The sequence below is a fragment of the Camelina sativa genome, chromosome 11 (assembly GCF_030686135.1).
Source record: "Camelina sativa cultivar CO46 ecotype springtype chromosome 11, ASM3068613v1".
Taxonomy (NCBI): domain Eukaryota; kingdom Viridiplantae; phylum Streptophyta; class Magnoliopsida; order Brassicales; family Brassicaceae; genus Camelina; species Camelina sativa.
Window position 1 is genome coordinate 5,864,531 of NC_141890.1, and position 26,840 is coordinate 5,891,370.

At 36.0% G+C, this 26,840-nt stretch overlaps 2 protein-coding genes and 1 non-coding gene across 3 annotated transcripts; 2 read left to right on the forward strand and 1 right to left on the reverse strand.

Moving 5' to 3' along the window:
- The first annotated feature begins 14,896 nt into the window (after window positions 1-14,896).
- LOC104721965 (uncharacterized) lies at window positions 14,897-21,056 on the forward strand. The gene is made up of 10 exons (XR_015573001.1): window positions 14,897-17,010; window positions 17,102-17,629; window positions 17,869-17,968; window positions 18,041-18,722; window positions 19,249-19,341; window positions 19,597-19,865; window positions 19,952-20,084; window positions 20,169-20,233; window positions 20,389-20,614; window positions 20,694-21,056. It is a non-coding gene; the product is annotated as an uncharacterized LOC104721965 (transcript).
- Window positions 21,057-22,475: 1,419 nt separating this feature from the next.
- Window positions 22,476-24,657, forward strand: PAP2 (phytochrome-associated protein 2). Its single transcript, XM_010440049.3, has 5 exons — window positions 22,476-23,272; window positions 23,389-23,645; window positions 23,742-23,883; window positions 24,042-24,103; window positions 24,361-24,657. The coding sequence occupies exons 1-5, from the start codon at window positions 22,839-22,841 to the stop codon at window positions 24,396-24,398; spliced, it is 933 nt and encodes a 310-aa protein (XP_010438351.2). The 5' UTR covers window positions 22,476-22,838; the 3' UTR covers window positions 24,399-24,657.
- A 158-nt stretch (window positions 24,658-24,815) lies between these two features.
- On the reverse strand, window positions 24,816-26,648 carry LOC104721968 (uncharacterized). The gene is made up of 3 exons (XM_087473970.1): window positions 26,496-26,648; window positions 25,432-26,116; window positions 24,816-25,166 (listed from the first exon to the last, which is right to left on the reverse strand). The coding sequence occupies exons 2-3, from the start codon at window positions 26,114-26,116 to the stop codon at window positions 25,039-25,041; spliced, it is 813 nt and encodes a 270-aa protein (XP_087330096.1). The 5' UTR covers window positions 26,496-26,648; the 3' UTR covers window positions 24,816-25,038.
- Between the last annotated feature and the right edge of the window lie 192 nt (window positions 26,649-26,840).

Below are 26,840 nucleotides of genomic sequence, written 5' to 3' on the forward strand. Positions count from 1 at the left end.
ACGGTACGAATTTTTTTTTTTTGTTATCAATTACAAACAGTAACAACTACCTGTATTATAAATGTTATTATTCTCATTTCTGTCTACTAATACTTTTACTTCTTTAATTATTTAGATACTGCTAACGTTTTTTTCCTTTAAAATTATTTTATTGGTTTCTATAGTTTATCGAACAAATTAGGACATCTGTATTGGGAGAACTGTTTTGGGTGTTCTTAGAGTAAAAATATTATTAAAATAATGTAAGATCATTAGTTTAGATCTTTTGTTTAAGAAGTTGGTTATTGGAAGAACATGTTTAAGATTATAAGATTTAATAATATAATAATCTAAAACATATTACAATTTTAAAAACTAAAAAAAATAACATTTTAAAATTGCAAACTTAAAAAACTTAATACTAAAATTCAAAATACAATACCAAATTTTTATGAAACAAAAAAACATTAAAAATATAAATAAAAAAAAACAAACAAACATATTACTTAATTAAAGCACACAAACATTTTATTTAATTAATACATAGTTTAATGTCCAAATTTATTCCATATATTCTCAATCAAATCCTCTTTTAATTTGTGATGTGCTTGTCTATCATGAATTCTTGTATGACCATCACCTAAACCCTCAAGATTTGAAGCCATATTTACTGAAAACGTAAGATCCGGAGTAGATCCGGTTTCATCTTCTTGTTGGAATTCTTGTTTGTCATAGAGTGTGTATGAATCTCGTTCATCTTCGACAATCATATTATGGAGTATGAGACATGCTCTCATAATATATGCAATTTTACCCTTCGCCCATAAAAGAGATGGATTTTTAATCATGGCGAATCTAAATTGCAGGACTCCAAATGCACGCTCAACATCTTTTCGTGCACCTTCTTGACGTTCTGCAAACAAACGATGTTTCGGGTGTTGTGGTTGTGGGATGGATTTAACAAATGTCGCCCATTCGGGGTAAATACCATCCGTCAGATAGTAAGCCAAATTATACTCCCTTCCGTTGACATAGTACGTAACTTATGGAGCTTGACCGTAAATAATGTCATTAAATACTGGTGATTGATCAAGAACATTTAAATCGTTACAAGTACCTGGAGCTCCAAAAAATGTGTGCCATATCCAGAGATCTTGTGAAACTACCGCCTCCAAAACAATTGTTGGTTTACTGGTGCCTCGTGAATACATTCCTTTCCAAGCGATTGGGCAATTTATCCACTTCCAATGCATACAGTCGATGCTTCCAACCATCCCGGAAAACCCCGCTGTTCTCCATAAAGAGTAGCCTTTGAAGATCCTCTGGTGTGGGTCGGCATAGGTATTAAGTGCCAAACAAGTCAACTATTCCGACGACAAAATGTTCCAAACATTTACGAGCAGTCGATTCACCAAGACATATATATTCGTCAACCGATTCTGACCCAATCCCATATGCTAATAGTCGAATTGCTGCAGTACATTGTTGTAGCGGTGATAAACCATACCGGAAGGTTGCATCCTTTTTTGGTTGAAAATATGGAACTTCTTCATTGAGACGATTCACAATACGCAAGAACAATGACTTGTTCATTCGAAACCGTCTGCGAAATTGCCTCTCCGTGTAAGTCGGATTATCACTAAAATAATCGTTCCACAAACATTCGTGCCCTTCTTCCCGTTTTCTATCGATATATGTACGTTTATTCCTTTCGGCCGGAATTTTCTCTTCAGCAGCTTCAAATTGATTATTAAATTGCTCTTGAAAAAATTGGTTAAAACTATCATTATTCTGATCATAATGGTAGTGAAAATTGTTGGAAGAAGATGCCATAAAAGCTATGTATTAATAAGATGAATAAAAGAAAATAATACAAGAGAATAAACTTGCAATTTGTAGATAGAGAGAGAAGAAAATTGTATGTTTTTGGTGAGAGAAGGAAATGTTTTCTTGGTTTGGTTTATGAGAGAAGTGTATGTTTAATTTTGATGAAATAAACTCTTGTGCTCTTCTGATATATATAGAGGGTAGAAAACTCTTGTGCAAACAAAGGCATGAGATACATCAAGTGAACTTTGTTCAAAACATCAAGTTAATTTACGGACAAACACATGTGAACTTTGGTCTTTGTTACAAACAAAAGCCTGTGACTCTGTCAATTTTTGTCCTCCAAAACAAACAAAACAAATTCATGTGACTCTGTCTTTAAAACTACAATCGAAATACCAAACTGTGCCTACAATCATACATTAGCTAATCCACTTGACCACTACTAGTTTCCTTCTCAAAAGCCTAATCTAATTTACTTAGTAAACATGATAATTGCCACTACCAAAACACTCATACTGAAGCAAACAACAACTAACAATTCAGGGTCCATTTGAAACAATGGTTCCTTCTCACCTAACTCAGTAACAAGCCTCTCCAGGTTCACCAACCTCTGATCTGAATGGTTTTGTTGGTCCTTGAGCTAGATCAGTTGTGTCTCATAATCAGGAATTGGTTCAGCTTCACAGCTCCACATACTGGTGAATCCAATCGCAGTCTCTGGTTGCGGAGGATAGTAACTGCTATCAGCCTCCTCTTCAGAACTATAGTCTAATGGGCTGTTTATTCCATAGTTCTTCAACCTGAAACCAAAAACCCATAGATAAGTTTCCAAATAATTTATAACAATGAACAAGTTGATTGAGAAACCAAACATAGCTGATTTATTAAAAACATAAGAGAACAAGTTGAACAATGTTACATATCTGATTCATAAACACATTAAAAACATAAGACAAACATAGTTAAAACAAACATAAACTACAACAAACATATCATCCAGTGTTTCTTCTAAGTTAAAACAGTTCAGCCATTAGCTTCTTCTTTAGAGCTTTTTCATCTTCATCTAAGTTTCTTTCTTGGCAATGAGAGTGTCAAGAATGGACATCTTTTGGAGTTCTTTCATGCCCTCCAAATCCTTCTGTTTGATCTCCCACATGTGACTAAACTCTGCAGATAAACTCTGCAGATGGTGCAGCCTTCTCTTTACCTTTGTTCCTTAATTTTTTCATTGCCTTTATGCCAGGAGGCCTGCTCTCGTGCTCACCAACAAAAGACCCTGAAGATGGTGCAACATCATCAACTTTTCATTGGTTAGAGCTGGTTGTCTTTGGAGTGGGGTTCATATCCTCCAGGTTTACCCATTTCTGTTCATAGCGCAGCACATTCCAAGCATACTCCAAACCAAACTTCTTCTTGTACAGCTTAGTGTAGATTTGGTGAGCATTCTGCAGAATATCCAAATCATTCATGCCACTAGCTTTCTCACCCTTTGACTCTGCATAAGCTCCACAGAACCTGCTCACTTCCTTACTGATTTTTTGCCATCTTTGTCTACAATGGTCAAGGCGCCTTGGCTCAACACCACCAAGTACATGAGTACTTGATGCATAATAGTTTTCTATATGCTTCCAAAAGGACCCTGCCCTTTGGTCATTCCCAACTATTGCATCCTTCGATGTGTTTAACCAGCCGCTTATTAGGACTATGTCATCTTGTGTGGACCATATCCTTCTCTCCCTACGCTGTTTTGCTGTCTCTTCTGGTTGACTAGGAGGTTGACTTGGCTGTGAACTAGTTTGTGAACTAAAAGCAAGGATTTGAGAGGAACCAATGTTACATTGGGAGCAAAGCTGTCATATGGAAAGTTAAGAAGGCTAAAGTAGGATTGAGACTGACTATTAGGAGTATTATTTGATTCCATAGCAATCAGATTTATACAAGGAAGAAGCTGAGGAAGAGAGATTATTGGAAAGTTCTTAGAGATTGGTTAAGAAAGAAGCAAATAAGATAGATGATAGAAGAAAAGTAAAAGATATGAGAGATTGAGTATTTGGCTCGGTGTAATATAGAGAAGTTAAGAAGATCATTAAATTCAAAGTTTGGTGTTGTTACATACTTTTAATTCTAAATAACCATTACCTACTTCAGCCAAATCAGAAGTAAATAAAGGTCATTGAGTGTTTTTTATATGTAAACCAAAAAGTTTGGTTTTGTTAATGCATTGAACTCAGTTTTTAAAATTTTAAGACTACACAAACCACAACACCACTCAAATCAGGAAACCAAGCTGGTCCAACCTTGCATTACATATAGTGAGTGTGACTTACCTTTTAGTTTTGAGTAAATGCAGGTTTGTTGATGGTTATCCGATTTAATTTGCCCTGGTTAACCTCACCTACAAGCTTTAGAAACAAAGCAAAATCGATTAATGTTCATCAGTGTAAGGTTGATTTCAAATATAACATACGACACTCAAAATTCAGTCATACATCCTGGAAGCTCACTAAAATCCTATATTGATTAATCAAAACCTTTAATTGATAGATGAGACGAAACCCTATAACATGATACTAAACCCAAACCTAATTCACATATTTCAAGACCCTAAATCGATGAAACATCGATGAAACAATAACTGACAAAGGACACGACGGGACTACCTTGTCTATATCGCCGAAGATGAGATTTGCGAGACAGAGGAGACGAGGAGACAAAGGCTCAAGTAAAGGATTTCAACTTCGCCTTCAAATCGTCGGACATATGAATCGACAAAAGAAGAGATATTTAACGGATTGGTAGAAAAACTATGAACAGATCGATTTCTACATGGAGGAGATTTCGATTTTGGTGTTTTAATGACCGGAAAACACACCTTAATCGGAGAAGATGGTGACCAGGAAGCTATCGCCGCTTTGGAGAGAAAAAAGGAAAACCCTAGCAGCGATTTCGAACAAATGGAGAAATGAAATGTTTTCTCCTTTGCAAAAAATCATATCCATTTACGGGTTGCCACGTCAGGCTGGAACTGGCCCAAAATCAGTTCTACATGAAGACCCAACAACATGTTCTTCAACCACTATTCTTTATATTTTTGATTTTAAAAAGGTTAAGCACACCCAAAACGTTGATCTAATGCATAAGGCCTTTAAATAAAAAAAATAATGAAAAAATCCTAAATGTCATATCATTTTAACTCCAGTTTACTAATTTTAAAACATAGAAAATACTTTTTTAATAATTATAGTAAAAGGCTTTCAATAAATTACATTGCGTTTATAATAGTACTAAATTACAAAATAAAGAGGTGAACATATTTGGAGAGGCCGGTGTGTGGAGCCAAATGCTCGACGGGTGGGTCTTGGCCAATGATATATATATATAGGCTTACTATAAACTTATAACAAAAAAATCTTTTCACACGTGGGGGCTTTTGGCACGTGAAAGTGACCATATCATGTTTTCTTAAGACAACATTGGCCCCACGTGTTCAACCACTTGGTTACGCGCGCGCTTCCACATCTGATCTATTGTTTCAGCCAACGACGTCTTCTTACTTGGAAATTTTTTCACAAGTATTCTGGTATGACGTCACCCTATCGTAAGTACCGAGGTGTCAAACGAAGTCATGAAGTCGATTGGACAAACAACATATATAGTTACAGTTTCAAACCTCTTTTTCTTTATTCAATAATTATATTTACTATTTAACATCATTAGTCGGAAAAAAAAAAATTAGTCGGATTGTACAAACATTTTTGTCATTTGGTGCTATTTTTTAAGATTTATAATAATAGTTAAGCTCTTTAAAAAATATTTAGATAAGTAAAATATCATAAAACAGGAAAATTTATTGATTTTCTTCACCTAACGTAAGATTTTGTATTTGAACTTTATGATTATGGAGAAGACATGCCGGTTGACCTATTTCGTCTTGGTGGTTAAGACAAATTGTCTTATACATATATATAGATAGGATAGGACATATAGAGGTAGTTAAGGCCGCTTACGTCAACAACAATAATCATACAAAAAATTATTCCAATACATCAATTCATATAATATATGTTAATTATAAACCACAACAAATTTCAATAACACACACTTTATTGATCACACTAATAACTCTTAAGTTTTTCCCTTTACAAGTAAATACTATTTCTAAAATAGTTGTGTTGATAATTAATAATACGGTTGAAGCTTTTGTGTTTCGATTTCTCTTACTCTTTCTTTCACTCGTTGGTATGAAAACTTAAACAATAATGTAAAAAACCAAGGTATAAGGAAAATATGGAATTTTCAGAAAAATCTTGAGTCATGGAATGAAAATGATTATGGACCGATCAAAAATAGAGTAATTTGATCGACATATAGGTTCGAACATTAGTTAATAATGGGTTCAAGAAGTAGACACGCAACGATTTGATTTGTTCCGTTGTACAACTAACATTCAGAGGATTATGAAATTTATATCATTGTAGATAGCCTTACACAAACGAGAGTGCTTCTAGCTATGTTCATTTCTATTAGAGAATTACCTACACGTTTGGAAATTATATCTTTTATATATGGGATAAAGTCAGTATGATTGCATATATATGAAGTTGAATCATGGAGGCCTAAATAAAGGAGTTAAATCATTGTGAGGATCAATGACAACTTGTATTAATAAAATACACTAATTGCTGACTTAATCAACTAACTTATTAGTTTTTAAATGACATTATTACACCTCAAGGACCCTTAACCAGTGTTGCCGTCGACCAAAAGAAATAAGTGTCCAAGTTTTTCTATAAAGAGAGAGTTACTATTTCTCACACTAATTATCACTATAAATTATGGAATAACCGAATAAGAAATATACTAATAGAAAATTCAGATGTCTGAATGATTGTTCCCGTCTTGATTACTTTATGAGTAAGATAATTTATTTTATATATTGTTATTGTAGAGACTAGAAAGTAACATTTGGGGTTATCCCTTCTGTTATTGACAACAGTATTGCTATAGTTGACAAGTTTCTATTTGAGTTGCAGAATGCGAAATCTTTTGTATAGAATTCAGTGTATATATGTACTAACTAAAACATAGAAAACTTGTACGTATTTGGACTTCGTTTCTTTGCAAAATACACACGTACGTACTTTACAGATATGAATTATATCATTTTGGTCTATTAACATATTGATCATACTATCAATTATAAAAAAAAAACATATGATTCATAATTCAACGTCTACGTTATTTTTCCAAGCCCTAAAATTTTAGAATGACTAATGTCGATCGATTTTATTCATTGGGCCAAGGAGCTCATAGCTTATTTTGGCATTCTTTTACATATATTGCACAAGAATAGTGCATGGGCCTCGCTCGACCAAGATGTAATGTTAAGTTTTGACATTATAAGAATTAAGAGATCGACAAAAAACACAAGTAATTTCTGTCGACGGATCCATCTCAATCCTTATACATTATTATACCCTCCGTAAGGAAATCGTTTCACGAGACATAATATCGGTATTATGTTGATAAATTCGCTATTAACCGATTGATTTTGAAAGATGGTTTTAAAAGAGATGTATTTGTTGGATAATTGTGTTAGAAGTTATCTCATTAAGAAAGTGCTTAAAGGAGATAAGAGATAAGGATGCATAAACAAGATTTAGATAAAGTTTTATGTTGTAATCCTATTAGAATTAGGAGTTGTCTAATTCATTATATATAGAGAAGATAATGGAGAGGTGTTCCATGTGACTTGAGAGAGATTTAGTTTTTAAGAAGTTTTCTAAATCTATAAGAAAAGGTGTTCTTACTTTCAAGCTTTCAATCTTATATTTGGTATCAGAGCAAGGTTGTGTTGTTGATCTAAAATCGGTGGAGAAGTTTCAAGACAAGCATGGCGGCCGAATCAAATCCACCACTACGAACAAAGGACCTTGGAGCACCATCAATCCAATGTCCGTTACTCACACCAACTAATTACACAATTTGGTCGATGAGGATGAAAATCATACTTCGAGTCGGCGAAGTGTGGGATGTAATCGAACCTGGAGCCACAGATGAAAAGAAGAATGATATTGCGACTGCCCTTCTGTTTCAATTTGTTCCAGAGTCACTAATCTTGCAGATAGGAGAGCAGATTCAGCCAAATCACTTTGGAATGCTATCCGATCACGACACCAAGGAGCGGAGCGTGTAAAGGAAGCAAGACTTCAAACTCTGTTGGCAGAACTAGAACGTTTGAAGATGAATGATTCAGACTCGGTAGATGATTTTGCAGGCAAGATCTCAGGCCTTGCATCGCAGTCAACATCATTGGGAGAGACCATTGATGAATCGAAACTTGTAAAGAAGTTTCTTACATGATTGCCTAGAGCAAAGTTTATCCATATGGTAGCTTCTCTAGAGCAAGTCCTTGACCTAAACAAAACGACGTTTGTGGATATTGTGGGGAGACTAAAGGCGTATGAGGAACATATTGGAGTAGTAAGTCAAGGTGAAGAACAAGGTAAGCTAATGTTTACAAATTCTTTGAATAATCGTGGTGGTTATGGCGGCTTTAGAGGAGGATGTAGAGGAATAGGCAGCTACGGTAGAGGAAGCTATGGTAGAGGCAACTTTGGCAGAGGTGGTTTCGGTAGAGGCAGGGGTCGAGGGAGATTCAATGGCCAAAACCAAGGAGGAGAAACCACAGATGAAAACCAAAAACAACAACCTAAGAAGGATCTATCCAAGGTAATCTGCTGGAGATGTGATAAGCCAGGACACTATGCGACAACATGTACCAACAAGCCGATACAAAATCATACCCAGAATCAAGAGTCGAACCTGAATGAGACACAAGAAGCAGATGGACTTTATATGCATGAAGTTGTGTTCCTCAACGAAGACAAGGTGATTCCGGAGAATTACGAAATCAACAAAAACAATGCAAGTATTTGGTACCTAGATAATGGAGCAAGTAATCATATGTCAGGGAACAAAAGATTCTTTTACAGTCTGGATGAGAGGATTAAGGGTAAAGTGAGGTTTGGTGATGGCTCATATGTTGATATTTTCGGGAAGGGAACCATTAACTTTGTTTGCAAAACAGGAGAAATAAGAGCACTCAAAGAGATCTATTATATACCCGATCTTAAACACAATATATTGAGCATAGGACAAGCAACAGAAAGGGGGTGTGAGATGAACATGAAAAAGGAATTTCTAACACTACTAGACCCATGTGGAAGGTTGCTTGTAAGAGTCACTCGGTCATCAAACCGTCTTTACAAGACTCCGATGGAGATAAGTCTTCCAATGTGTCTGCAACTCGACAGTGATGAGGCTACATGGCTTTGGCATGCTCGGTTGGGGCATGTAAGCTTTAATATTATGAAGAATATGGTACAAAAGGATATGGTTGAAGGAATGCCAAGCACTATACACGAGCAGGGTGTATGTGAGGTGTGTTTGGCTGGGAAACAAACAAGAAGTTCATTCCTGGCTAAAACAAGTTTTCGTGCATCAAAATCCTTGGAACTGGTTCACGGAGACTGTGTGGTCCGATTTCACCACAAACACCGGCCAACAACCGTTATGTTTTTGTTCTAATTGACGATTTCTCTAGATACATGTGGACGATGCTACTAAAGGAAAAGAGTGAAGCCTTTGATCATTTTAAAAGATTTAAAGACTTTGTTGAAAAACAGAGTGATTTAGCCATCAAGACCTTTAGAACCGATAGAGGAGGAGAGTTTACCTCAGGAGAGTTCAATCGGTTCTGTGAAGAGAACATTGTAACCAAACACCTAACAGCACCATATACACCACAACAAAACAGTGTGGTAGAGAGGAGAAACCGCACCCTGATGGAGATGACGAGAAGTTTGATGAAGGCAATGTCGAATGCAAACAATATGTGGGGAGAATCTGTACGTCATTCGACTTACCTCATCAATCGAGTGCCTACAAAAGCACTGAATGGTCAGACTCCATATGAGTGTTTCATGTCCAAGAAACCGAACATAGAGCACTAGAGAGTGTTCGGTTGTGTCGCATACGCAAAGGTCAATGGACCACAATTGAAGAAGCTAGATGATAGATCAAGAAAAGTGATTAACCTTGGAACAGAACCAGGTTCAGAGCAGAGAGTGGCAGTCTGTTCTTAACAATAGATGTAGAACCGGAGAACTACTTTGAAGCTAGGAAAATTAAAGAATGGATCGATGCTATGAAGGTTGAAATAGACTCGATTATAAAGAACAATACATGGGAACTTGTAGAAAAACCGGTCGGCGTGAAACCTATAGGAGTTAGGTGGGTTTATAAACTCAAAAGAAAAGCTGATGGTTCGGTGAACAAGTATAAGGCGAGGTTAGTTGCAAAAGGATATGTGCAACAACAAGGTATAGACTTCGACGAGGTGTTTGCTCCGGTATCAAGAGTAGAAACTATAAGGCTACTGATAGCACTTGCAGCAACAAGAGGTTGGGAGATTCACCACTTAGACGTGAAGACAGCTTTCCTCAATAGTGAGCTAAAAGAAGAGGTCTATGTTACTCAACCTGAGGGGTTCGAGAAAAAGGAGAAGAGGATCTAGTGTATAAGCTTCATAAAGCCTTATACGGATTGCGTCAAGCTCCTAGAGCCTGGAATACAAAGCTTGATCAAGTTCTAAAAGATATGAGCTTCAAGAAGTGTGTCAAGGAACCGACGGTGTATCGTAAGAAGGAGGAGAATGATTTCCTGGTTGTTGCTATCTATGTTGATGATGTGTTTGTAATAGGGACTTCACTCAGGATCATCAAACAATTTAAGGAAGACATGTCAAGGAGGTTTGAGATGTCGGATTTGGGAAAATTAACTTACTATCTTGGTATAGAAGTTATTCAAGGAATGGATGGAATAAGGATCAAACAAGAGAGATACGCACAAGGAATTCTTACTGATGCAGGGATGGGTTCCTGCAACTCAACTCATGAACCGATGGAGCCTGGACTGAGTTTGTCAAAAGCAGAGAAAGAGAAAGAGATTGATGCTACAAGATACAGAAGAACTATAGGATGCCTAAGATATCTTCTGCATAGAAGACCAGACTTGTCCTTTTCAGTTGGAGTTCTTAGCCGTTATATGCAGTGTCCGAGAGTGTCACATGGGCAAGCAATCAAGCATGTTCTGAGGTATTTGAAAGGAACTATGAGTTTTGGTTTATTCTTTAAGAGGGATGGATCAAGAAGAGTTATGGGGTACAGTGACAGCAGTCACAACATTGACATTGACGATGGGAGGAGCACCACAAGTCATGTTTTCTACTATGGTTCATCGCCTATTACTTGGACAACGCAGAAACAGCCGACTGTGGTGTTGTCGTCGTGCAAAGCAGAGTTCATGGCCGCTATGGAAGCTGCCAAACAGGCTATATGGCTGAAAGAATTGTTGAGCGAGATACTAAGCGTGAAAAGAGAGAAGATCCTGCTTAGAATTGATAATGAATCAGCCATAGCTTTAACAAAGAACCCAGTTTTTCACGGAAGAACGAAGCATATGCTTGCCAAGTACCATTTTATTCGAGAGTGTGTAGAGAATGATCAAATTGAAGTTGATCATGTGCCATGAAAGGAGCAGAAGGCCGACATACTTACAAAACCTTTAGGTCGGATTAAGTTCAAAGAAATGAGGAGTTTGCTCGGAGTTGAGGAGATCAAGCTTCCCGGAGTTCATGTTGGAATTACGGGGGAGAATGTTGGATAATTCCAACTTGTGTTAGAAGTTATCTCATTAAGAAGGTGTTTAAGGAGATAAGAGATAAGGATGCATAAACAAGATTTAGATAAGGAGAAGCTTATTTAGATAAGGCTTTATGTTGTAATCCTATTAGAATTAGGAGTTGTCTAATTCATTATATATAGAGAGGTCAATGGAGAGGTGTTCCATGTGAGTTAATAGAAATTTAGTTTTGAAGAAGTTTTCTAAATCTATAAGAAAAGTTGTTCTTGCTTTCAAGCTTTCAATCTTATAGTATCATGCATCATGCCCACACCATTCTTCATTGCATCTCTCAATAAAAGGAATCTAGAGACCATTTGAGGGCGAACTATAAACTCATTTTTCCTCTTTAATTAGATAAGTTTCTGCATTTTCAATATAGTAGATAATTACAAACTTGTCACTAATTGTCCAACAAACTTAATTATCCATCGGTTCAAACGTTCTTTCAATATTAAACTCGTTATGCATTTAGCATGAATAAATTTTGACTGAAAGTTGTTTTTGTTAAGAAGACATTAATTACACATGAAGTCGTTATATAAATAGAATAATGTGAATAATCATCATGTAAAAAGAGCATTATTTTTCCTCATAAATCTTGATAGTGGAGCGCAATATGCATATATTTATATATATTCAAGGAGCACATATGTAAATCTATATCATTGAGGCTTATGACTTAGAAACGTCCAGTCCGATTGACAAAGTCAATCTCCCAATATCAAGCAGTTTCTATAATGTAGCCCATATATATCTTAAAGAAAATCAAATGAATCTCATGATTACAATGTTTGAAATCACTGAAGAAAAAAAAAGTTTAGAGTCGGATCAATTGTAGACTGCGGTCTGCGAAGTTCCGAATTAAACGAGTTTTGGTAAGCAAAATCTATTTTATGTAACCATGTAACTTCTTCAATAGAAATATATCGTTTCGGTTGACAAAGTGATATAAATGAAATGAAGCAATCTATGTTTCCTAATTGTTTTTTACGTGTGTGTTTGCCATGTAATCGTTCATCGTTTATGTTCGAAGGGATAATATTGTTATCGTCGTAGTAAACGATTACAGCTTCGTCATCAAAGATTTTTTTTTTTACTCTCGACTTTATATATATATATGCTATATATACTGATAATTAGCTTATGTGATCATATGATTGAAGGTTAACATGATGGCATGTTTACAAACTACTTAACCACCGACGATCTAATATGCATATATCAAGAACCGGCACTTACCATTTTGCGGTTTAATTTAACGACCAGATAAAAATCTATCGATCTAATCATTTATAGTCGTTGGATTGATTCGATCTAGCTAGTAGGTTATGAATGATAATGGAGCATGAGGTTCTTGTACAGACGTTAAATCAAAGGAGGGTAAGTGGCTGCTTTGTCTAAAGATTCACACTGTCTCTTTGTTCTTTCTTTTATTTCGATTACGACACGAACCGATCTTTCACTAACGCTGTTATTAGTACGGTCGTCCACTGATTTAACATTTTTAGGTTTAGTGTAATTCCATTCGACCCTCAACTAAATACATAGTTTTCAAGTAGTCATTATTTTCATGTCTGATAAATAAAGTAGAAAAATATATATAGGACAATTTAAAAGCTAAAGCTGAACAACGTTTTTATGTGTAATTTTTAAAAAATTATAATATGAATGTAGTGAAACTATATGTAACAAGTGAAGCCACTAAAATTGGACATCTTTTTTTAGTGATCTCATAATATATTATAATACGAATTTAATAGATGAACAAAAAAAAACTTTTTATACTGAGTTGTTACTCACACACATTTAATTAAATAACTGGATTGGCTAACCCATTCAAGGTACAGAGTTTACAAAGAAATCAACAACTTCCTAATTATAGTGGTACGAATTAAACAATCCGCACTTGAAGTCTTGAATCCAAAAAAGTGGAAAGAAAAAAAATTAACGAAATACCTCCTGAAGAAGTCTAAAAACTCTGTACAAGGCAAGGCACTAATGGCACGAAGTACGCTTATCATTAAGTTATCTTTGTAGCTTTGAGGGTAACTAATGGCACGATTAGATGGTGAGTTAAGGTGCAATATACGATGAGATGTCAAGAAAACGACAAAAACCTTGCCCAAAAAAAGAGAGAGACAAAGGAAAAGTTAAAGAAAGGCACCTTACGATTAAGACACTCGAACTTACACTAAAACACAAATCCAAAAAGCTTTAGATAAGATCCAAAGATGAATCCCACCTTAGAGGTTTTACCAAATTACTATGCATGGCGTAATACTGCAACTTACACGTCTTTTTTTGTATGTCCAGTCTTCTTGTTATATACATGTCGTTGTTACAAATGACTTACTCAGATAGTATTCATTGGTAGAAATGAAAATATTTCATATATTTCGTCCCATATTAATTATAGCCTCAAATTAAACATCTGATCTTTTTTTTTGGTTTGAATACAGGGTTGAAATCTTGGGTTAGAAAAGAGAAGACAAACATTAATGTGTAGTCATCCACTTTCAAAAGATATATTTGGAGATAGGGAAGCATATATATATATATATATATATATTAGCAAAGTTAAACCTGATATGATCATTGAAGAGTTTGATCCAACTCTGAAAAAGCTATAAAATAGGTCGTGAAATTGTAATTAAAGCATATTGGAAGAAACATATACACTACAAGAAAACATCATGTTTTCCTACGAGATTATACACAAAAGTTTTGGTAGGAATATTTTCCTTCGAAAAACCTCCACGATTGTGACCAAAAAGGAGAATAGAAGGAAATTGGAAAGACAAAATCCTACAAAAAAAGACACGATAAAAGAGAAGGAAATTTCCTTCCAGAATCCTTCGAATATTTTTGTGGAAGGAAATCTAGAAGGAAAATAGTTGGAATATCGTAGGAAAATATTTGGAAGGAATTTAGAAGGAGTTATCCTTCGAATTTCCTTGGAAATGTGTGTCGAAGGAAATCTCGTTGAAAAGCTGATGTTAGAAGGATATTTTCCTTCCAATTTCTTTCAAAAATAATTTTCCTTCTAATTTATTTTGAAAGTAGTTCTGTTTTATTTTGTTTGGTTTTATTTTGATAGAAATAAAAGAAATAAATAGTTTGGTTTTATTTTGTTAGGAATTTTCGATGTCGGCATGTAAAAACAAGTTGGATAACAAGTTGGTTATACAGTGGGAGAGTGGTGGGTGGAATAGTAAACATTTTGGTAGGAAATGAGTAGGAATCAGATTTTTAGTTCCCTATATAACACATACATTCTTTCGTTTCTAAATCACAACAACAACAAACGATCCCATAAAAAAAAATATATTACGCTTCAAAGAAACTTTGTTTGTTGTAAAAAAAATATTTTATAAGAAAAATATGAATAATTTTCGCTCATGGTTGGACATGGAAAGATTTGCGGGAGGGTTTCAGAATGGGATGCTTACGAGGGAGTATGCAGCAGGGCTCACCGAATTATGAATGTCGCTTTGAAACAAGAAATCTGCTTAAGAAGTGGTAAGATGTTTTGCCTTTGCCTTTGTAACAATAATAATTTCATTGATAAGGATTTAGTTTGGGGACATATATATAGAGATGGAATAATGTTGAGTTATAAAGTATGGTTTTATCATGGGGAAAATGATGCATACCATGTGGGTAGTACTAGTGAAAATGTGTTGGAGAGGGTTGAAGAATCTAGATTGGGTTCAGAGGATGTAGGAACGGTTCAAATGGTTCATGATGCATATAGGGAAAATATGCAGGCATATCCAGAACCTGAAAATAGAATAGAAGAACCAAATGTAGAAGCAAAAAGATTTTATGATATGCTAGATGCTTCAAAGAATAAGTTATATGAAGGTTGTAAGGAAGGACATTTCTCCTTTATTCGCTGCAACTAGAATGATGAATATAAAGACGGATTTACAATTTGTCAGAAGATTGTGTAGATGCTTGGGCAGATTTTGTGAAAGAAGTTTTGCCAGAAGACAACATTTCACCGGCTTCTTATAATGAAATTGAGAAGCTTGTTTCTGGGCTTGGTTTGCCATATCAGATGATCGATGTTTGTATTGACAACTGTATGATTTACTGGCAATCTGACGCTGACTACTTAGCCTGTCGATTTTGTCGAAAGCCCCGGTTTCAGAATACTAGTGGAAGGTCTCGAATACCTTTTAAGCGTATGTGGTATTTACCATTAGCAGATCGGTTGAAGAGGTTATATCAAGCAGAGCGCACAGCTGCAGCAATGAGATGGCACCAAGAGCATTCAAGCGAAGGCGAGATCGTGCATCTCTTAGACGCAGAGGCATGGAAACATTTTCAGAGATTGTATCCTTCTTTCGCAGCAGAAAGTAGGAACGTCTACCTTAGACTATGTACAGATGGTTTCAACCCTTTTGGAAAGCATGAACGACAATATTCTTTGTGGCCAGTTATTCTCACACCTTATAATCTGCCTCCGTCATTGTGCATGAAGCGAGAGTTTCTATTTCTCTCTGTGCTTGTTCCTGGTCCAGAACACCCAAAGAGATGCCTTGATGTGTTCTTACAACCGTTGATTCATGAGTTAAAGGTCCTATGGGATCACGGAGTTCAAGCCTATGATGTCTTCTGGCAGCAAAACTTTACTCTTCGTGCGGTGCTAATGTGGACCATAAGCGATTTTCCAGCATACGGGATGTTATCAAGATGGACAACGCATGGACGATTATCATGCCCATATTGTCAAGATAGTACAGATGCATTTCAGTTAAAACATGGACGAAAGACAAGTTGGTTTGACTGTCACAGACGATTTCTCCCACGCTCACATCCTTACAGTCGCAACAAAAAATTGTTTAAGAAAAATTGCACAGTTTTAGATGCTCCACCGCCTGAGCTAGATGGTGAAAGTATTTTGACGCAACTTAGGGATTTTGGTGCAGAGATGACAACATATAGCGGTGGAAGTGTGCATAATCCAGTTGATGGTTAAGGGGAGTACCACAATTGGCATAAACATAGTATTTCCTGGGTGTTGCCTTATTGGAAAGATCTCTTGTTAAAACACAATCTTGATGTCATGCACATTGAGAAGAATGTCTTCGACAACTTGATGAATACCGTTTTAAATGTCCCAGGGAAAACAAAAGACAATGTGAAGTCGAGATTAGACTTGCCTTTAATATGTAATCGCCCTCATTTACATGTCTTACCAAGCGGAAGAGGTCCTATTCCAAAATTCAGATTAGATGGAGATGCTAAGGATGCATTTTTTAGGTGGATTGTGCGTAAAGTTAAATTTCCTGATGGATATGCTTCCAACTTACGAAACTGTGTTGACAACCAAGAAGGTCGATTATCAGGGATGAAGAGTCATGATTGTCATGTGTTTATGCAACGGTTACTACCATTTGCATTTGTCGAACTCCTTCCCAAAAACGAACATGAAGCTATTGCAGGTACATTTTAATAAAATATTAAATATTATTCATTCAAATAACTAAATTCTATAAATATATTTTATACTGTTTTGTTTTTTTCCATACTACAGGAATAAGTGCTTTTTTCGGGACCTATGTACAAGAACACTTACGTTAGCTGGTATTAGACAATTATCTGACAACATACCCGTTCTTATATGCAATCTTGAGAAAATATTCCCACCCTCCTTCTTTGATGTAATGGAGCATCTTCCAATTCATCTTCCCATAGAGGCAGAACTTAGGGGTCCTGTACAGTATAGATGGATGTACCCTTTTGAAAGATTCATGTTTCACTTGAAAAAGAAGGTAAAAATTTTAAGCAGAGTGGAAGGTTCGATTATCGCTCAAAGCATTAACGAAGAAAGATCAAATTTTGCTGGTCACTATTTTCCCCCAAGTGTTCAAACGAAGAGCAGAAAACCAAGCCGTTACGATGATGGTGGAGAAAAACCACAATACATAACCCAAGTTCCTGATATTTTCTCACAAATTGGGCGGTTAAGTGGGAAACCAACTAAGCGGTGGCTAACCGAAGAAGAAGTTAAACACTTGCATACTTACATTCTATTGAATTGTGAGGAACTATGGCCATATGAGAGGTATATTTAAAAGTGTTTTAATTTTAATTTTAATTTTATCACATTTTTTTTTTTGAATAAAATGTAAAATTTATTTCAAAAAAAAGTAGTTTTTACATCAAGTACATCATGAAATTAAATCTTTTGTTGACAAGAAACTAGAGTTTGGATTTATAATATTTTGTTGAAATTTATAAATTAAATTTTATCACATTTTTATTATTTATATATGTTAACTTTTAATGTTTTTGTCAGTACAAGATTTATATCGAGCAGTTGCGAACATCATATCCACATATTGATGAGGAGACTATTGCCACCATGAAACAAAATGAGTTTCAACAATGGATGAAATTATATGTGAGCATTTTCATACTTGTGTGACTCATAGTGTAATAACATGTTACTAAATGTATATTCACTCTTATATAGGTGATAAAATGCAACAGTAGAGGTGAAAGATTACACACTTGGTTAGAAGAGTTGGTTGACGGTCCATAGTCACTTGCACATAGTTCACCTACTTACTACACACGTGGATATGCATTCAAAGTCTATCGCGAGAGAGAGAACATGACAACAATCAACTCCGGGATTAGTACGCAAGCCGGTAATACAATATATTACGGTGTTCTAAATGAGATATTGGAGGTCGAATTTCCAGGAGTAATTAATTTGAAATGCATAATTTTCATGTGTGATTGGTAGATCCATCTATTGGGAGGGGAGTACGTTTTGACAAATTTGGTGTAACTGCAGTAAGAACATCCAGGAGGCTAGATAAATATGATCCTTTTTTCCTAGCATCACAGGGGGAGCAAGTGTGTTACATTCCCTATCCTCACATTAACAAAAAAAAGATTTGTGGGTTATTGTTACACAAATAAGCCCGAGAGGTAGAGTGCACAACGTCATAGAAAATGGCCCTTTGCAACAGACGTATGTTGGGGACATAGGTTCTGTTGAGCTTACTCATGACGAAACTATCCCAGGGGAATTAGAAGAAGAGATCACGATCGATAATGTTTTGGACGTTTCTGAAGAAGAGCTTGGAGAGTTTGAAGAAGAGCCTGATTCCGCATCATCCGAATATTCTTCCGATTCTGAATAAACGGTACCTCATCTTCTTCAATCTTTTTAAATGTGTACAACTAATTAATATTTAATTAGTGTTGGAGAGTTCAAACCTAATTGATGTTTGGTTTGGTTTATATTATTTTAAATATATTAGGAAAGTTAAAATAAAGTATGTTATAATGTATAATTGATGTGTTAAGATCTTGGTAATTATCAATTGGCATAAACAAATAAAACATAAAGTATAACGTAAACCATAATATAATCGTGTAACATATGGTAATTATTCATTTCATAATCGTGTAATGGAATTGGGCTTCTCATAATTGAATTGGTTAGTGGGCTAATTTAGTTGTTAGAAACTTATTAACCCAACGACCAAATAAAACAAAAAATATAACGTAACCCTAGATATATTGTTTCCCCGTTTCTGAAGCTCATTCACCGTTCCGTAATCGCCGTTTCAGTTCTCATCGAAACAAAACCATAGATCGATCTGTTTTTTTTTTCACTCACTGTTCCGAACTCGCCTTTTAAGAGTCTAATTCCTTCTTCTATCCCAGCAAATGTCGACCTGGAAAGCACCGGGTAATAGGAATCCCAATGGGAACTTATCATTTTCTCCATTTTCTCCGGCGTTGACTCCCCAGTTCACGGTATGGTACTGTAGTAAACTTCATGAGTTTGACACCATACCTTCAACATCTCTTCTAAATGTTAGGTTATTTTCTAAATTTTGTGGCCAATAGAATTGCTCTGACATTATTAAGTTAGTGTTTTTAAAGCACACATTTTTAACATATCAAATTATTTGTTGATGTGTTTCATGTTTGCCGTAGAGAAAACCTCTTACCGCTTTATTTTTTTTTATTAAGATAGCAGTCCACCTAACTTAAGTTATTAATTTTCAGCCACACACTAGGGAGGAATACGAACGTTACATGTCAGAACAGCAACGAAATCATGAACGGAGTCCACATAGCTACTCTTCTCATGATCTCCCAAGGTTTCAGCAGCCACACTACTTTCCGACAAGTGATGTTCTCGGATCCAATTCACCATCAGCAGAGAGTGAGGAATCAGTTGTCCCTATATTGGCCGACGTGAATGATTTGTTGAATGCTCCAGGACGCACACACCTCCCAGTTTTATGTCCGAACCGTGAAGGAACAGATATATGGTACACATTTTAATTTTTGTACATTATTTGGATTTGCAAGCCTATGAGACCATTTTCTTCTCATCTGATGCTCAACTAATTTGCAGGTTTAGACGTGACAGAACCGGGAAGATAACAAAGCAACTTCTGAAAATGCTGAAATCTGATCTCCCAAAACCATATCCAACTTATCGGTCTCTCCCTTAAGATATCAAGAACCGATGGTTCCGAGCTTTTGCGGTTAGTGTACTCTTCATTTGACAAATGTTATCCGGTAAAAATATTTGCTAACTGCTTTCTAATTACTCTTCTGCTCATTTTCAGCAAGAGTTTAACTCGGACTCAAGCATAACAGAGTATGTCCGCACACATTCAGTTCTTCACTTCTGGTCAGATATTCATTTCTCGTTTTAGAATTGTTTCACACTTATGAATCACACTTGTGATTTTTTCAATTATTGACTTCTCGTTTTACAATTGCTTACTCACCTCTAGTTAAATATTGACTACTTCTTCTGGTTTTGTTTTGTTTGCATGATGTTAGACAATTGAACTGGGATCGCCGCCTAATATGATTTATTTCATGGAACAAACGCACTTAGACAAGAAGACGCGTACAATTAGCGATATGAAGACAAAACAGATTCTTGAGATGGCTACAAGTGAGATGGAGATCGTCCAATCTCAACGACATTCTCAAAGCTGAAGATGATGACTCGGTTCAGTCAATCCCTCTTACTCATGACGAGATAAACTCTATCATGCGTAAAGTAAGTACACAAAAGCCTTATCAATTATGATATGCTTCCAACATTCTCCATCTAATGAGTATGCCTTCGTTGTTAACAGGTTGTTCCCAAGGTACGAGGAAAACGTTATGGCTTTGGTAACCTTTTTGATGAGGACTCGTCTGAAGCTTCACCACGGCAGATTCCCAAGTTACAAGAAGAGATAAAAACTTTGAAAGCACGTGAACTTGAAAAAGACGCTCAGATCAAGTACCTCATAGAATGCAACAAGCTTCTCCTAAGTAAGTTTCCTGACCTACAGCCACCTAACCAGCCACCTAACCACCCAGTGACCACAACGGTGGAGGACGATGATGAAACTCAACCATAACTGTTTCCTAAATGATGTTGTATGATATTTGACTTATGTATTGTAAAACTTTTAGATTTTACCACTGCATGTATATAAAGGTAATTTCTTCTAGGGTAGTATCATCAACAATTAGTTTTAAAACAGCTAAAATAATCGAAAATCAAGTACAAATGATTATGAAACTTTTAAAAATGAATCAGACTTGTTTCCTACCAACATTTACAGGCGAAGAAAAATAGAATGAAAGATTCGAAGGAAAATCAAAGGAAATGTTTAGAAGGAAACTAGAAGGAAATATTTTCCTTCGCAAAAGGAAGAAGGAAAATGGTCAGAATCTCCTTCCACTTTTCCTTCCAATTTTCTTTCGAAGAGATTTCGGAGGTAAGTCGAAGGTAATTTCCTTCGTAATTTTCTCTGTTAACAATTTTCTTCGGGCGATTACCTCCTATAGTTTTCGTAGGAAACTAGTGAGAAACACATCTTTCTTTCTATTTTATGTTGTAATCTTCCATAGGAAATCTAATATTTTCTTGTAGTGATAGTCTGATAAAATATGAAAAGTGGAGTGTGGAGACCACAGTTTTTTTTGGGAACACTGCTCAATATTGCTACTGCGGCTAAGTGGCAAAGACCTACCCCTCCCTACTGTTTCTTTCCCCTTTTCATGCTTCTGGTGGGCTCAACAATGAGAACCCATGGGTCCAAAACCTTTTTTTTCGAGATTCTCTTCTCTGTTCTCAATTCTCATCCCCAAGTCTAATCCACCCCTCCATCGCAATTATTGGCCACTTAATAATTTCTCTATTCGCAAGCTATAATTATATTAGCGTTTAAACATTATCTTGGCAAGTTTTATCGTTTGATTTTCTTATAGATTATGTTATGCAATCATGAACATGATTCAATGGTTCGGCGTTATTAGAAAAGTATTGTTTTCTCTTTTGTCAAATTATAAGTATTGTCTTTAACTTTTCTTTTGTTGGGTGAAATACTGTTAAAAGTAAAAAAAAAATTACCTACTAGTATCTGTCAACTAAGAACAAATCAATCATCATGAGTAATGAGTAAGATTGTTTCACGATCGAACAAATCATCATGAGTCAGCTCGTGAAACGAATCTAAAACATTTATAACTGTAATTCCTTAACTGATCAATATAAGTCATTTGAATATCATGAAGGAACTGAATATAAAAGTGTTTTTTTAGATGCTACTAAAACATGCACATTCATGAGATATCAAATTGTTGTCGTTTTTTTGCTCTTTTTTACAAAAGTAAAATCTAAAGATACAAAAAAAACTGTAATAAGAAAGAGAGATAGAGAGAGAAGGGCAAAATAGGAAAGATTTACGGACGCTTTCTGTGACCTGTCGGGGAATAGATGTCTGTCTATACACACGATTCATCATCATCATTCATACATGTATGTATAAAACAATTTACCAAAAACACAAAAAAAAAACATGTTCTTTAACCAAACATTTTATAATCTAGTATTTATTTGGTGGAAACAAACACTTTTAAATCTTAACAGCAAACGATTAGTGTTTAAAGTTTAAACCCTTCCCCAAAGAGGAAACAATATACTTCTAATTATACAAATTATATTTAAAAAAATATAAGTTATGTATACTTTTGTCTACTTTTTGGAAAATACGATTACTGCCAAATTTTAAAAACAAAAAAAGACGATAAAGTAAGAAAATAAAGCTCTCAATCTCATCACCTTTTTTGTTTTTAATTATTTCTCCCACAAATAAACCTTACAATTGATCTCAACTTGAGAATTTGTTGTTTCCCATTTCTCTCAAGAAAGTGTTTGTTGTAATCACTAAATACTTCAAAAGTTTCTTCTCAACATACTTATTTGAAAGAAAAAGAAAAAAATACTTATGTCCGAATCTGTAGTAGCAGCAGAGCATGATTACATAGGTTTGTCAGAGTTTCCTACCATGGAAACAACAACAACAACAATGTCTGACAAAACCAAAACCAGAGACAATAACAACGACGGTCTGAATTTCAGGGCAACCGAGCTGAGACTCGGTTTACCCGGTTCTGAGTCACCGGAGCGAGTCGACACAAGATTCTTGTCTCTCAACAAAACTAGCTGTCCTGTGTCAGGTGCCAAAAGGGTGTTCTCTGACGCCATTAATGAGTCTAACAAATGGGTCTTCTCTCCTGGATCCACTACTGCTACTGGTGATGCTGGCTCCGGTTCTGGTCCTGGTAGCTCCGTTGTGAAAGATGGTAAGTCCACTACTTTCTCTAAACCGGCTGTTCCGGTTAAGGAGAAGAAGAGCTCTGCAACAGCTCCAGCTTCAAAGTAAGCTTCTTCTTTTTTCCATTTGCTCGGTTTTAGATCTTTCTCAGATATGTAAAAACATAGAAAGCTTTTATGAAGAGAGGTTCTTGATGGTGTTTGTTTTTTTGATTGAGCAGAGCACAAGTGGTGGGTTGGCCACCAATTAGATCATTCAGGAAGAACTCAATGGCTTCTTCTCAATCTCAGAAACCAGGAAATAACTCAGAGACAGAAGATGCAGAGGCTAAGTCTGGACCAGAACAACAACCTTGCTTGTATGTCAAAGTGAGTATGGAAGGTGCTCCTTACTTGAGAAAAATCGATCTCAAGACTTACAAGAGCTACCTTGAGCTCTCTTCTGCTCTTGAGAAGATGTTTAGCTGCTTCACCATCGGTAACGTGATCTAGTCCTCTCCTTCATTGAGATAGATACTATGACTTGAGTTAGTGTGTAACTGTTTTCTTTTGGGTGTTTCTTTAAATTTTCCAGGTCAGTTTGGGTCTCATGGAGGGTGTGGCAGAGACGGGTTAAACGAGAGTCGCTTGACTGATCTCTTGCGTGGTTCTGAGTATGTTGTTACCTATGAAGATAAAGACAGTGACTGGATGCTGGTCGGTGATGTCCCTTGGGAGTAAGTCTTTGATTTCTAATTTTAAGTAATCAAATCTCAACCGCTTAATTGTTGTATACTACCATCAAGTTATCATATCTAATGATCTTAGCATGCTTCAAGCTTAAGAGAAGAATATAGTTCAGTGAAGCTCTCTTCCTGTCTTTTTCTCTGTGCAGAATGTTTATATGCTCCTGCAAGAAGCTGAAGATCATGAAGAGCTCCGAGGCTATCGGCCTAGGTCAGTCTTTCTTCTCTAAACCCTCTAGTTTTACGCAGATCAATCTGTTCTACACCCATGTGGTCGGTTTTAAGATGTATTAGGTGGTCCATTTTGAACTAAGACCGCCTTCTAAACTTTCATAATTCTTGCTGGATTCTCTATGGTCCTTTGCAAGCTCTTAAACACTAGGAACTTACTACTGCACGATATGAAGAAACTGTCACGAACACCATGTTTCTAACATAAAAAATCTTTTATTTTTTCTTTTTATGCAGCTCCAAGGGTGATGGAGAAGTGCAGAAGCCGGAACTAGGAAATGCCCTTATATGTGATAATATGTTTGAAAAAAAAAATGTTTTCTAAGAAAGGTAATAGCCATTTTGTTTTGAAGTATTTTTTGTGTTGTGTGTGCTAGGAGTGATCTTTCTTGAAACAGCCTCTACTAAGCTCTTAATAAGGCATCTTCCTCTTCTGTCTCTAATCAATCTAATGGATCATATGGGTTTGTATATGTGTGTATGCCAAGGAAGACTTCATAATTCATATGTATAAAAAGGTTGGCAGTGTGTAAACCGGGTAACGTTTTCAACCCGGCTTGATTTTTTTGTTATCTAATGGAGAACCAAATAGTGTATCTCAGTGATGCAAAGAGCAACCCTTGGTAAGAAAATATTTACTAGTCCACAGAGTTTTCATGGAGTTATATAGATCTTCGGATAGAGCTATTGCATTCAAACAAAATGATCGGATCATATTATTACCAAACATACAGAACGGGTTTAAAAGACACACCACTTACTAGCGTTTCACATTTTCATATATATATTTATCTATACTACCGAACCTAATCCTCAGATTCCTTCTCTTTACGACTTCTATGTACAAAACGAAAGCGAAGACACCCGAAAGGCTTACAGGGATTGCAGAGTAACTCTGATTTGCTTCATTATGTCTCAATTCTTCTGAAAACTCCAGTTTCTCTTGCTGAGGTTGCTCATTAACCAGCCAAAGTCGAGTAAATTTTGCCCATATTGTATCTTGACAAGGTAGCTTCTATAAGGTATCAGTATGCTCTTTAGACCTGAGAGAATTTCACATGGGTGGTTTCAAAATATATCCTCAAATGTAGACAGCAATTATCAGACATCACAACTAACACCAATAACGGCAGATACATTTTCTAGTGTTCACACCACTTATCTACATCTAGAGACTTTAGATAAAGTACTGAACCACATGGATATAATAGCATACTGACCAAATGAGACTACAGTCTACAGCCAAACAACTTATGACTTAGATCCAAGGCATGTCACAGAGAGAAACATAAAGACATTGCAGTTTACCTGTTATGCACATCGTTTTGTAAAAGTGAGCAACTTGAGCATCTCCCCTTGTAACTATGCGCTTGTTTGCTTCCAAACACTCAAGAAACGCCATGTCAGCTTTGAGCAACTCTGCCTGGTCATGAGTATCATAACCAATATCATGGCAATAACAGCAATGATCTAACCAGTCAATAGGTCTCTGATCCCACACCATGGAACCCCCATCTTTCCCACTAGACCAGTTGGGTCCACAATAATGTCCGTATCTCGGGAAAAGCTGTGAGAGAAACGCCCTTGTTCCTGTGTGCCAGGGAACCTTCGAAACATAAGGTCTAAACCGATAAACAGTATTCACAGCGTTGGATCTCGAGGACCTTCGAGAAAGGGCATGCCTTTTTAGCCCTCTATTTATAGTAGTAGGTTTCTGCATTCCATCAGCAGCATTTGCAGCCCAAGGAAGTGCTGAACTAAAGGACCAGGTCCATATTTTGATATCAAACAATCCTTTCCCTTGCTTTGGCTGTTCCAGGATAGACATTGTCGATTTCCCTTGCTCTGGCTGTTCCAGGATAGACATTGTTGCTTTCCTTTGCTCTGGCTGTTCCACAAGAGACGTTGTCGATGTCACGGTTTCAATCATAGGTACATCCTTCTTCGAACTGATGCTGCCAAACCAAGAAATACCAGGCAACCCAAAATTCATCTGTAAACAACAAAACAAGCATACAATGACTTGAGCAACCAAGTATCAAACTGTTCACAAGATCTGTCTATTATTAATCTATAGTTCAAGTAAAAACAAGATTTTGTTTATGCAACTCCCTAAACACCGACCTTTCTAGAGCCATGCAGAGTGATCCAGAACACAAAGACAAGTTTCTTATGAACATAAAATTATGATTCAAACCCATTAAAAAAAAAACAGAATTCAAACGATTCGAATAAAAAGTTTCAAAATTGCGAAAGATCACTTCTCAAAACCAAGAAACCTAGAATTGACTGACTAGTAAATAACATTATATCGGATCTCGAGAAAGCTAAATAACACAAAAGGATAATTCGAGATTGGAATGTTCACGAACCTCTTGGCTCTTGTGCAGGAGAGGGAATTAACAGAGAGAGACGCTGCGAGAAGAAGAAGAAGACAGACAAAGAGGTTTTTGTTTTTTTCCTTAAAGCAAATGACAACCTCGGAATTGCTTACTCTCTCCCATCCCTAACTTTTATTGGGCTTCAAAATTAAAGTGGGCCGACCGACCTCTTTTTTACTCTAGACGAGAACTTTATTGTAGTTGTGATAAATCAAAGTTTAACTAAATTAACGATTAGCCATATTGTTGTTATAACTTTAGTATATTGTTGTTATGATATTTTTTTTATATATTTTTTAACTAATTAAAGTTGTTTTTGTTAACATTAAAGACTTA

Coding starts and splice junctions, on each gene's coding strand:
- PAP2 (XM_010440049.3), top strand. CDS start 22,839: ATGTCCGAATCTGTAGTAGCAGCAGAGCATGATTACATAGGTTTGTCA. Junction 23,273..23,388: donor GCAACAGCTCCAGCTTCAAA/GTAAGCTTCTTC, acceptor TTGATTGAGCAG/AGCACAAGTGGTGGGTTGGC. Junction 23,884..24,041: donor GTCGGTGATGTCCCTTGGGA/GTAAGTCTTTGA, acceptor TTCTCTGTGCAG/AATGTTTATATGCTCCTGCA.
- LOC104721968 (XM_087473970.1), bottom strand. CDS start 26,116: ATGAATTTTGGGTTGCCTGGTATTTCTTGGTTTGGCAGCATCAGTTCG. Junction 25,167..25,431: donor CAAAACGATGTGCATAACAG/GTAAACTGCAAT, acceptor AAATTCTCTCAG/GTCTAAAGAGCATACTGATA.